This window comes from Buteo buteo, chromosome 15 (assembly GCF_964188355.1).
Source record: "Buteo buteo chromosome 15, bButBut1.hap1.1, whole genome shotgun sequence".
Classification (NCBI taxonomy): domain Eukaryota; kingdom Metazoa; phylum Chordata; class Aves; order Accipitriformes; family Accipitridae; genus Buteo; species Buteo buteo.
This window is the reverse complement of record NC_134185.1, coordinates 4,590,995-4,604,550: the sequence shown is the minus strand read 5'-3', so window position 1 is coordinate 4,604,550 and position 13,556 is coordinate 4,590,995. Positions and strand designations below refer to the sequence as shown.

Genomic DNA, 13,556 nt, shown 5'->3' with positions numbered 1-13,556 from the left:
AGTCATCTTTACACGTTGTTCTTTCACTTAGTTCCTAGACTTTAAATAAATTCTGCCTTTAATTAAATTAAAAATTCAGGAATAAACTGTGAACAAGGACACAGCTCAGTTAATTCCTATGATCCACATCTTTGTTTTCCCACACCACACATAATACAAGATCTGTCACGCATACTGTAAGTATTAAAAAAAAAAATCCCAAGCTTAAAATTAGTCTAAGTAATTAATGAACCATTTTTTCTTGTGCAGCAAGATTTTCAGCTGCTGAATTAAGAAACCAACTCCAAAATCTAATCAGGCAAACATTTCCAGATTGTTGTAGCTAGGCAAAAATGCTGGAATACTAAAACCTAATTCTATCAGAACAAAATACATTTGAACTCATCACATCATCTACTGAACAGATCACTCATTTTTGCAGAGCCCTACAAAAACCACTGATTTTGTCATTAACTAGAAAGTATTGATTAAATTTTTCAACAGGACTTGAGATAGCTTGGAAAAGAACAATCCAAGTGAAAGATCACTGCTGAAATAACAAGCTTTGTCCCGTATAACAGAACGTTCTTTCCTGTAGTAACGAACCTTTAATGGGCTTTCCAAATTTTTATCATGATCCTTATCACCTAATAGAACTTCAGTCTCAGTCAAAGTGAATTTATGCATACACAGAGAGCACAATTGCTATCATTTAACCATTGTGCCATTCATGTCCATCAGCAAATTCTGAATAACAGCATTAGTCATTATTGAATTAGTGGTATCTATAAATTCATGAACAATTTTTCCAAATAGCATGTCAAGTGGAAAAATGTGTCTGGAACAGCAGGTGTAGAGACCTGGTAACTCATAACTAACTGCAATCACAGAAGAATATTTTTTTATATACATTCAGGCGCTAGAATCGGAGGTTAAGTCTGTCCTCTAGCTATAGCCAACATCCAAGTAGAGAATGTGAGATGGAGCCACTGATACAATGGGCTGCTGATACTCTCTGAGACTTGTATGACAAAAAGGATGACAAAATTCCATACCACCCCCTTTAATTCAAAACAAGGCTTCAATTATTTGCAATGGACAGTATTCACTGTGGATACCACAGAATTCCTGAGCATAATCACATCAAAATCACTTATTAAAGAGTACAAGAATCTGATTCCATTAGTAAGCTGCCATTTTCCTTAGGAATATACTACTCACAGAATACTACAGTGGTTTTTTGTTGGAAGGGACCTTTGGAGATCATCTGATCCTACCCACTTGCTCAAAGCAGGGCCAACTTTGACATTAGATCAGGTACCTCAGAGTCATACCTGGTTGCTTTCACTTGAAGGCAATGTCTCAGTTTTGTCCAGGTACAATACTCCCAATGTCTTCTACAATCCTGTCCATTTACATACTTGTTTGGAAATAGGGATCTGGAAGCTTTGGCATAAATGCAGTCTGGAAATAAGGACTTCAAAAATTATGCCCTGGAGGGCAGCCACCTCCTGCAGTTGGTCTTCCACACTGCTTTGCGAAGTTAACACATCACATACAGAGCCAAAATTCAAACACTGAGATCCTGAGTCAGCCGAGGTCTCACATTAACATGCTACAATACAGATGCAAGGAAGCTCAGACTTTCAGCTGCAGTCCCACAAGAAGACCGATTAGGGAGCTAGATTTACATCGACTCAAGACTTTCATGTCAGCTCAAACTCCACCTTGAAGATTTTACTTTAAAGAACTTGGCTCCAGATGCTATAGAACCTAACAGATTCTTCCAACATTGTTGGAACAGAGCTACCGAGGGCTGGGAAGTCCTTGCTCTTAGCAGAAGTGATTAGGTTAGTCTCCATGCCATGCTACCAATAGGGATGCTATTTCAATTCTAGTCTCATCCTCATCATGAGTTATAAACAGGCACTCCCTCACGTCAAGAGCTGAAATGCTTTTTCCCTCCACAAAGCCAAACAGCACCAAGCAAGCTAAGCTGACATCCTGTACATAACACACATCTCAAAGAACAAAATGTCAACCATGCTTATTCACTGCTGATCTGTTGTTAACACACACATAAACAAAAACCAAAATGAACGCCTTTTCCTCCTTTCAGAGATTAGGAAAATGCACATTTTTAAAGGGGGAGGTAAGGCAAGAAACAAGTATATCAGAATTCCGCTAATCAAGACCTGTGGAAGTACTAAGAGATATGAATCTGAGCCTACCTATGTAAGTACAAAACCATCCTGGAAGAGACTATGGCTGTACATTCACATTTGTGAACTCTGGCATAAGAGGAACAGAACTGCAAAGCAAACCTGTCAGTATTAAGAATCCCTCATCCATCACAATGCCATTTTCAGGAGAGTTTACTTTGGACTAGCTCTAGTCTGATCCTGTGGATGCAACGTGCATTGGCTGCTAAAGCTCATTCATTGTGTTCTGAAGTAAACAGGGATCATGAAGAGACTTGCTTCTGAATGCATTCCTGAGTGCTAATGTGGGCACGTTCCAGAGCTGAGAAATGGGACTTAAAAAAAAGCTCAGAACTAAAGCTGAGGCAGAAAAACTTGCAGGCCCAAAATTTGTTGCAGGAAGCACTCCCGCCAGTGAGTGAACAATTCACAACCAGGAGAGAAAACAGCATTTTGAGGTTTGCTTTATGGAAGCCCATCTCAGTAAGCCATGCTTCTGACACACATCATTATTCATTATAGGAGAACGAGTTCTGTTCAAAGTTTCGGAGTCAGTCTACTCGCCAAGTTCTTAATTGCAAATGATCAATCACAATTTATATCAAATTGGGATCTACGTCCAGAGTCTTCAGTTAATGTTGTTTAAAGTGACTGACAAGCTCAAGTTGAAGGACCTGGAAACGAGACAGCGTATAAGGCTGTGGCCCACGATACAGCTTTTTCCATCTCTTCAGTAAGAAGGTAGAAAGAGGAAACTGAGCCCTATGACTTTTAGGCTCCTTCTACAGTTTATGGGGAACAAAGACTGAAACGCATGTCGTGACTCTTAAGACAATGCTATCCAGGTCTTTCAAAAAGCCTGTCGTAGAGGCCTGTCATAAGAAAATACGTCATATTTCTAGAATAGGCAACAATACTCAAATAACAGTGTCTCTAGTCATGCTGAGATATATACACATAAAAACAAGGAATACCAAGTTCTTTAAAGCCAACTTATAAATTAATCTGATTATGTCCATAGCACAGGTCCCACAGTCTTACCCAGCATACATTGTGTAACTTCTCAGAAGCTTGTAACTTCTGTTTAGGATCAAACACTTATTTTTAAAAGACTGTAAGCTAGATTGAGAGCACTTCAGTTGATGGTGGTCCAGTTGCTCCAGTAATTTTAAACTTCACAGTTCACCTTTGAATACCAGTTCAGCATTACATATTACCTTATCAGCAACAAAATCACTTTGTGATAGTAGATTTTGAACAGAAGGGGAAAAAAGTCTCAATTTTTTTCTAAAATCAGTTTTTGATCAACATTCATATCTTATCCATGGTTTTTCTTTTTGCTCCTTATTCTCTTCTGCATCTTCCAAGTCCTGTAAGTTTTATATTCAAACATCTCAAGAGCTTGATGTCAGTCTTTTCCTGCCTGTATCTTTGTACTGCTTTGCTCTCAACAAAATTTCAGCTGTGACAACCTACAAATATTTTGATGGACAAACGTGCCCGGATTTTTCACAAAACACCATGAGCATCTCTGGCTCCGCAATTGCCTGGCTGACAGGCATTTAGAAATACCTGTCAGATGAATTCTCAATAACTTTATAATGCTTAATGGAAACTACCCCCAATAGGCACATTATCCACTGGCAAAGCTGGCGCTCAGCCAACAGCTGAAATAAGAATATTCAAACCAGAGAAAACTGTATGAACGATATCATGTGAGTAATCCAACCTGGTTTTTAGCTATCATGCTGAGTACAACTTCTCCTTCCTTTATCAAAATGAGTTTTTGTTTTCCCTGACCATCTTAATGAGGTAATAAATACTAGTTAGGAAAACCTTTAAAGCAGAATTTTACATTTATAGAATAGATGAGAAAGACACAGAAACAGGTAATCCTAAATGAATGTATATGTACTTGACTCATCACACTGAAATCACTAGCTTCAGTGGCTCAAGAGGAAGTTGATATATGTACATATATGTATCAGTATAGTGGCTGCACTCAGAACTTCTGCTTATTAGTTAGGAAGGAAAGTCTCAAAGTAATGGTCCACCTCTGCAATAAAAATGGTTTACTGTTTATTTTACTTGAATACAGGACTAAAGCCAAAGTAACTCTTAAATAAACTTAAACAAGAGCTTGTTGGAAACAATTTTTTTTTTTTTTTTAGGTTTCCTATTCACATTTATATACAGTGGCCTTTAAAAATCAGTAAGTATTAACAAAGCTTACCTGCTTTTTTACTAAGTTTGTATAAGAATGTTTGTCGTGGATCCGAATGGTCTCGACATGTCAATTGCAATAAAGAACCAGACTTCTTCCATTTCTGCATAAACCACAGTCCTGCATTGTTAAGTACAACATGAGTATAGATCCACAATAACATATGAAAACTAATTAACATAAGTAAAATATGTAAAGTCCATAAATTCAGCATATCAGATGTTAATTTTATTTTTCATGTCAGCATTGTCATGTCCAGAAAAAGTTTAAATTTTTGCTGATTATTATTTCCTGTCTATATATATAATAAAGCATGAAGGCTGTTATTTCCACTTATGTACATGCCTGCCTACAAAAAATAACTATACTTGCAAAAAGTGAGAACACACGAGCATGTTAGCTATGAGGCAATATACAAGCTCTATTTCAATACTTTCCAGAATATTAAAACATTTTGATGTTCAAATATGTAGCACTAAACAACAAGCATTACTTCTCAGATTTCTAAAAGTAACTTTATAGAACCATCAAATTAATTAAATATAACTTGAAAAAAGGAAGCAGAATTTTCTCAGAGGAATACCATAGTATAACATTTTCTATGATGCTGAACCCTCTTTATTAGTCAATGAGCCAGTTGGCTAACTGGCTTTTCAGGAAATCTTACCTCCCTCGTCAAGCAAAAGAGCAGGCAACCAAGCCCTCACAGCCTCAAGAATGTCATTATGTGTTGATTCAACTTTCAGAGAAATAGTTATCTTTTAAATAGCAATTTATTGGCAGTTAATAATGTATACATACACTATGGTCATTTAGACTTCAATACCCATTACTTATTATTATCTTGGTATTTTCCAAAACCTTAGAGAGTGTGAAATGTAGAGGAAGACTATTATATGAAAATGACATTTTGTACAGTCTTCAACTATAAAAGAGATTAAATATTCCAGAAATCCTTATTTTTTCAGTTAATATATTCTGGATTATACTTTGATAACTTTAACCTTAGTTAACTGAAAGTCATTTGCTGGTGATTATATAAATAAGCAAACAGCCCTGCCTCTTTGTATCCTGGGAAACTGCAATTTCTAAAAGCAAAGTAATACTAATGCTTTTGGGTGATTTGGGTGAGAATCAGTTACAGATTAAAATACTTGAAAGAAACTGTCCTCAGATATACTAGGTTAAACGCCCAGTAGGTGCCCATAGCAAATTATATTGTAGATGTCTTCATCCTGAAGTGAACCTCACTGGTAGCGTATTGAGGGCTATAAACGGTACCATTTAAACCAAATTCAAACAGCTCTCATGTTGCCCCTGCTTCTATAAACTCCAACAATAACTCCAGTTAGCCACCAATTCCTGTCCACTTCCCGTAAGCTCAACACATGTGAGTTAATTATTTTCCTCCTCATTTTTGTATGAAAGAAAATAATAAAACAATCAAGAAACAAACTGGCACTCAACAAAGTAATTCATGACTTTTAGAGTGTTTCTAAAGAGTTTAATGAACATGTTTCTATTTAGTGAAAGTGTTACTCATTTTGGGTTTGGGTTCTCCAAGGTAGGTAGTAATCTCAGAAAGAAGTTTTCATTTGATGCTGCCTGAAAATATTTTCTAACATTTATTTCAAAAGTCAGCAGTTTCTACAAGTTCTCCTACAGCTACATTTAATCTTTAGAAAAACAGACATTCATAAGGTACAAACACATCTGCAGAAACGCACTGCAGGCTGTAAGACATTTTTGAGAGAGAAAAGACACTACTAGTAGTTCAGAATTCTTTTAATGCATCTTACCTACTTGTTTTGCAGATTAAGTAGATTAAAAATCAGTTTATAATAAATTGAGCTCAACACAGTAAAACTGGAGTTTATTTATGGTGTAACAGAAAACCTGAATCAAACATACTGGGAAATACTTATGTGAATCACCTCTTGCACATCCTTCTATTGACACTTTATTTTTATAACCCTTCTCTCTTCTTGTGACAGTGAAAAGTGCACTTTCTCATAAACAAAATAATGCAGAAATGTGCACCCCACATGAAACTGCTAAGTGCATTTCAAAGACAAAAATCTCCCCTAAACTTATACTACTGAAAATAATACTTTACCTGTATTAACAAGAGCACTGCTGTTGTAGAGGGTACCAAGATGTGGTCCAGACAGAGACAGGAAGGTATGAAGTTTGTTGAGGTAATATTTAAATCGAGGTCTCGTAAGCACTGAACGGATTATTAAATTACCCAGTGAGTGTCCAATAAAGCTGTTTAAAAAGAAAAAACAGTATAACATAGAATTTGATGGCAATCTGTTTGTCTTTTAAACAGAGAAAAATAAAAACTAGTGTCATAAAATGCTGAAAGAGCATAGGGAAAAAATTAATTAAAAGTTTCCATTCAGAAGTCTGTATTTTAGGTAACACAGAAAAAATAGCTTATCCAAATCTCCCAAGCTGCACAAACTCATAACAAACATGTTCTGAGCTCCTCTGGAATTATTTTATAAGTTGCTTTTGAAAAATCTAGTGAAAACAAACTATCCTTCCACCAGCATCCCCCACCCAAAACTAAGATTATTTCTGGGTGTATTTCCCTTAGCACCAAGTATTCAGAAAATATTTTATGAGCTGTGCATGACTGAATAAATCACTACTTTGGCATGTGATGGCATTCAATATGATAAATGCATGAGAGTTACTGAAACAACCTAGAGGATTCCAACAGTACTCCTATAAGGGGGAAAACCATTACTTAACTGAATCTGATTATTTTAAAATGTAAGCAACATCTCAAATCGGCTTAGCAGTTGGACCAAAATAAGTGATTATCAGCTTGAGTGAGGCAATTGAAGAATATCTGTCTGCCAGGAGAATATTACACTTAGTTGGTTCCCTGGTTAAGTGAGTTAGGAGAAAGATGGATGGGACTCTTTAGCTTCATGTATCTAAGAATAATTATTAATTAATCTGAGGTGCCTACTGTCGTATCCACAAGTCTGTATAAAGCATTTCTTTAGAAGGAACACTACAAAATAAAGCAATTCTAGTTATTACACAGTTATGCTTACAGATCCCTGCTGAGGTAGGGACCACACCATCCTAGGCACTGACTTAAAGAGGATATGGTAGAGACAAGACTTACAAAATTAGAAGGAAAAAGTGCCTTCCCATTTTACAAATGTAATCTCAGGACATGGAAAGAACAGACAACCATCCAAAAATATATAGTAGAAGTATTGTGGCTGGATCATATACGTGCCACAACATTATACCCATAAGATCATCCTTCCCGTTTGCTCTGTATCACTACATTCATCAACAAAAATAGCTAAAACAAAGCTAGCAGTAATATCTGTAAAATACAGTGCTAAAAAATTACTTGACTATTTAATTGCTTCCCAAGCAAGAACTGACTCTGAAAATTTTAATTTAAAGCTATGTGAAAAAATTCAAACATTAGGTTATAGAATGGCAGGGCCACCCCTGAACTCCTAAACTCTGACATAATTATACATTTCTGTGACAGAATAGGCTATTTGTTCCTTACAAATACACAGTTTAAACACGTATGTATATTCTTCCCATTTGCTTTTACTACAATATCAGAAATTCTTTGCCACAGCTTGCTATGTTTGCCTAACTAATTTAGAAATGAAAGATACATCTCCTCTGTGCTGTCAGCACAACAGCAGTGCATTTGCAAAACAAAATATTGAGCTGCTGAACTCTCTTGAATGCTAAAATTTAAAACCATTCTCTCAGAGTACATCATAAAGTCCACACAAGAAAAACAAAACCATAGATTCTTTAGGAAGAAGAAAACGTCCACAGAAATTGAGTGAGTTTATCCTACAGGTGATCTGCATGACATAATTGCTCTTGAGTAAAAGAGATTATTTTCTAAAGAAGATCTAAACATTAGCAGATATGTTCTCTTGACAGTTCTCTGACTGTTCATCCACTATCTACTAAGCATCATAAAGGGATGAGAAACTCTTACATTGCACCACAACAAAGGACAATTTCACCACTGGAAAAAAACAGTGATCCCTCGATCAACACTCCTCCATCAATCCTATCATCCTCAAGAATATGGGCACACCTGAACCAAAATTTCAGAAACATGAAAGATCCATTTGAGGGAAAAAAGGTGCTCACAATTACCTATGTGAATGTACCTCAAAGATTAAACATTTGTTCTTGATTTGGAAAGACTTACAAAACCAACAAAGGTTATAGTAATATATTGTGTTCAAATTCAGAAGTTTAGGTGAACACATAATAAGCCTTTAATATTATTTTCTAATAGAGAAGGGTTTAAGGATTTGTTCAGTTCAAAAAGGAAAGGAGAGGAAATGGAGAATCCTTCAAAAAGGGTTTAGAAAGTGTAAGACAAAAATGTAACCCATCCTACTCATTGTTTCGGATACCTGCAACTGTGGGATGCTCTGCAAAACCAATGCATTTCTGAACAGTAGGTGGCAATACTACCGTCTTTTGAATACAAGGTATCATTAACTCAACACGCTGAAATTATAGAATTATACTGTAGTATTTATATGCATTTTATGGCACAAGTCTACCAATTCAGATCTTACTGGAAAATTAGGCAGAGTAAAACCTCATTATTCGGTGCTTACAAATGAAAAATCCTGTCCAACTATAAAAATTTATGACAGGGAAAAAAAAAATCCATCAAAAGCCATAATCAAAAAGGTGCTGAAACAATGAACAGATGTTTTAATATATGCATAGCATTAAAAATTGCCTCTTTTTTTGTGTGAGTCAATGTTACTTAGGGAAGAGGAAGACAAGCTAAATAATCCAACTGAGGTTAAAGTCCAATACAGGTCATCAGAAATTTATGTAAGACCTGACATGAGGAAAATGGTTTCCGAAACTACACTGTAAGAGCATGTGGTTTATTTCCTAGCTATGCGATGACCTGGAAAGGCTTCCATCCCCACAGATACTCCAAACTTGAACAAGTATGACTGAGCAATTTGACTTCAAGGTTGCACTAACTTTGAAGCTGGCACTGGTATGAGTGGGTAACTGGTCCAGATGACCTCCAGTGGTCCTCTCAACCTAAAGTGTTCTGTGATTCTTTACCAAACAGTTGTTTTACAGACAAATTGCTGTTGGTTTGAATCAAGCTTCCAGTTCATGCTTGGTACACACTTGTAGTGAGCACAAAGATTTTGTTCAGAGGAGATAAACGCACATTGGGTAGCGTACTGGTGCAATAACTGGTATTAGCTTTGGCAGTATCAAAAATGTTGGTTCACTGAAGTTGATGCTATAGTATGGCTCTGGGTTCTGATGGTACAGGGAGTGCCTTTTCTTACCTCTGTACAAGAAAGTAGCACAATAAATAGGATTTTGCCATTACTTGAAGGCACAAGGCTGTGCATTGACCTGACAAGCGTGGAATCTCAGAACTTCTCTTGACTTGTCTTGGCCTGAGCCGATTTTCCTTTGTTTTAGCTGTGACAACAATCATCTGACAGTGAAGTAACACGTCAGGCCTAAAGTTGCTTTAGTTTCACTATAGCTTCTATTAAATAACAAGTAGTTATTCTGTGTGGCTTGAACTGTTTATCGCTAGAATAAAGCATGGCGTGGAAGAGCGCAGGCATGGGCGTCATATGCCAGAGGTCCCCAACAGTCTTTTAATGGTCACTGCAGAAGAACAACTCAGGAAAGAAAGCCAGTATTAGGGATAACAGAGTAAATGGGAAACAAAAGAAAAAGCACGTGGGCAGACTGAAAATATGAAAGTATGAAAATAAATCCAGGCAGACCCAAGGCGAAGGAGGCAGAAACCCCCACTGTGAACATCATTCTCCTTACACTGAAGCCCCAGGATGCTGATATCCCACTGCTTAAGGAAGACAGAAACCACCAATCTTAGGACCTAGATAGCTGCTGGAAGGGGAGCCTACCACCTGAGAAAAGATACTAGAAAGTTTCTGTATAACAACTTTAGACATATTAATAATGGGACTTTTCAGCATTAATTTGGACTATGAATTTTAGTAGTACTGTAATTAGCCTAATAGTAATTCTTTGCTGCATTTTTAATGAGATTATTAAAACACTAATTGGGCTAACAATAAATTCTTAGGCCTGCATATGAAGTGTGTTCTCTTTCGTCTGTAACAAGACTTTGAGTGTAAAAGAGGGAACGAACAGGTATTTCCAACACACAATGCTGTCGGCTTTTTTGCCATACAAAATCATTATAGGTCTGGCAACTGATTTCTAATTTGACTCACTTGTACAGCACTTGTACAGAGAATATTTCTTTTAGCAGACAGGGATATTTCATGAGGAGAAACTAGCATCATTCAGGAGAGCACGGCTAACTAGCACAAAGTCCGCTTTCTTTACAGTGGGACAGCCAAAATGAGGTAGGAATGCATCGGCTGCTTGAACAGAGAGGATTTCTCAATAGCACTTTCCTGGGCTTTCTGGATCATCCCTTCAAGGACTTGCATATAAGCACATCTCTTTCTGAAAGCTCTCTCGTGCAGCTATCAGGAAACAGCTGCAGGATTTGCTGATAGGTTTCATTTTCTCATAAGAAAAGCTAAAGTTCAGAGATGGAAACTTCTGCTTTGGCAGGGCCAAAGACAAGTGTACACCTTGAAAAGGAAACTAAAATAAAAATGGGTAATTTCTTTTTTCTTTCAAGTGACAAGTAATAAATAAAACTGAAAAAATATTTACAAATTAAAAGTCTTATGAGAGAAGCAAACCAAAAGCAAACCAGAATTCAATTCTCAGGTATGAATATCGAGAAGGTAGCTGGGTGGGTTTGCTCTTTACAGGCTTCAGACCACAGCATGGGAGAGAAGATACCAGTGTGTGCTGGTGGGCTACAGAACTCCCCTCTCCTGTACCGAGGGTGCTAACGTGCAGTCTGCGTAACACAAATACAATCACACAGTGCCCTTTTTTTTTTTTTAAATCATTGATTTAGACAAAATTAACCATGTCAAATCTTGCCTAGCTCAAAATAGAAACATTTGTTTAAAAAGTGAGATTATGTTTAAACATGTTAGATGTTTTCTCTAGCTGAGTAAGGCCTACCAAACACATGAGTATGCAGAAACTTGTAGGAAATGCATGTGACTAGCAAGTCAAAGAAACCTTCCAGATGCATAATTTGAGGATCCCTAAACAGATGGATGAAGTCAGGCTTGAATTTGCTCCTTTCATCTATCGATGAGCTAACTCCAGCAACACAGCTGAGTTAGTAAGGTAGTCTGCCTAAACGGTGTACTCTACTTTGAGAAAATAAATGGAACAGGTATTCCCTGGAAGTAACTGAAAAAGGAAACAGGAATATGTAGACTGGGGTGAGCCTTCTATTAAGATGTAAAACATGCTTTTTAGCAGATGAAACAATCAGAAAATGTCAAAACGATGAAATATTTTTTTCATGCAGCTGCCTTTCAACGTCACAGATAAGATGGAATTTCCCTGTAGGAATGACAAGCTAGACAGTCTGCTATGTCATACTTGGTGAAGAGAGTATTAAATCAGAAGAAAGCTAACTTTATCTTGACATAGAGCTATTGGAGTTTCCTTTGACTTTCTCAAAATATCTGTTTTTCTGCAGAACCCTACCATGCAGGATCTGAGGAAGCACAGGACAGCAGTTCCTTAAATGTAATGCTTAACTCTGCCGTAAACCCACCAACAGGACTAGGTGAGCTTACAACACTGTTCAGTCTTCTTTCAGCCAGGAATTCCCTCTCTCTTTGTCCTCCTTTCCCCTACTCCCCCCCCTCCCTGAATTTCTCTTTCCCATCTCTCTTTTGGCGTGCTCCTGAGCATCACAGTTCAGAACAATACAGGGCTCTAGTTTTAAGTTTATGTCTATAAATAGTATAGAACAGATATTACCTGATTTTTGAAAGGGTTAGATTATAAATTTGTATATACTGTATAATTTCATCTAAAAGGCGATCTGTCATGGAATCAAAATCAGCAAAGGTATCATTCTGTAAAATAAAAGAAATAAAAAATAATAACTGTATTTTCTAATGCAGCAATATACATTCTGCATTCAGTCTGAATTCTTATTCCCCAGTGTTTTGATCAACAGCACACAAATAAAAGCATCCATATTAACGTTGAATACAAACACTACAGCTAGTTATTATAATTATTTCAAGGTTTTTTTCCTGTAACATGGAATAAAGTGATACACATTTTACTGTAACACTACTTGCTTCTAATACACCAAAACAAATCTTAACATTACACAGCCAGCCTTATTTCTAAGCCTTCCCCTACACATAATCTTATCTCTAGTGAAACAGAAGACCAAACTGCATATTCAGAACTAAATCACACTGCCCATGAAATAGAAACGAGACAATTACTGCAACAGCAGAAAGAGTCTACATTAGTACTGTTTATTCAAAACAAAACAAAAAAAATCCTTAAAGCCTTATTCATAGAGGATCAGTTCATAGCCGATTCTCTACAATGATTAGCAGTAAGAAATTAAAAAAGAGGTAGACAAAGGCTGCCTAAAACTTTTCAACACAAGTTCCAAAGGATCTGTGCTAGAATCTGTAGGGTTCAACATATTGATAAATGATCTGGGAAAGGGAAGAAGGAGATGAGATGTCAGAGTTTGTAGACAAAACCAAATATCCAGGATAGTCAAATCTAGAACCGACCAGAATTTCAGAAGAATCTTATAGTACTGCACGCCAGGGTGATAAAACGGCAAGAAATGCAAAACAGTGTTACATAGGGGAAAAAAAGCCCTAAACATATATGCGAACAATAACCTATACATCTGCACTCTATATAATCAGCTACATTAGGAAAGCAAGGAGAGAACAGAAAATATCACCATCGCATTTTGTAAGTCCATAGTGCACAAGCATCTTAAATGCCCTGTCTAGTTCTGATCATCCTATTTTAAATGATAAGAAGTTTGAAAGTGGGCAGGGAAGAGCATCATGGATGACCAGAAACTGTTTCACATGTGATCCTGAGAAATACTGAATGGACTAAGTCTCTTCAGTTGCCTCCCGAGGGAGAAATTACACTTGTTTATAAAATAGTTGATTAACTGAAGCAGAAAATGGGGAATGATTATTGACCATTTTTTTTCCAAAACA

At 36.7% G+C, this 13,556-nt stretch overlaps 1 protein-coding gene across 5 annotated transcripts in view; it reads right to left on the bottom strand.

Annotated features, from left to right (window-relative positions):
- Positions 1–13,556, bottom strand: part of FAM135A (family with sequence similarity 135 member A) — an 86,237-nt gene that overhangs the window by 5,886 nt on the left and 66,795 nt on the right. For 4 of the 5 annotated variants that reach the window (XM_075046435.1, XM_075046433.1, XM_075046434.1 and 1 more), the window contains 3 exons: positions 12,322–12,419; positions 6,521–6,672; positions 4,414–4,524 (listed from right to left, as the gene is read on the bottom strand). In XM_075046435.1, coding sequence (XP_074902536.1) covers positions 4,414–4,524; positions 6,521–6,672; positions 12,322–12,419 — 361 coding nt within the window. Of the gene's footprint in view, positions 1–4,413; positions 4,525–6,520; positions 6,673–12,321; positions 12,420–13,556 lie in introns of those variants that run through there. The other variant, XR_012653015.1, reaches the window with a different exon arrangement.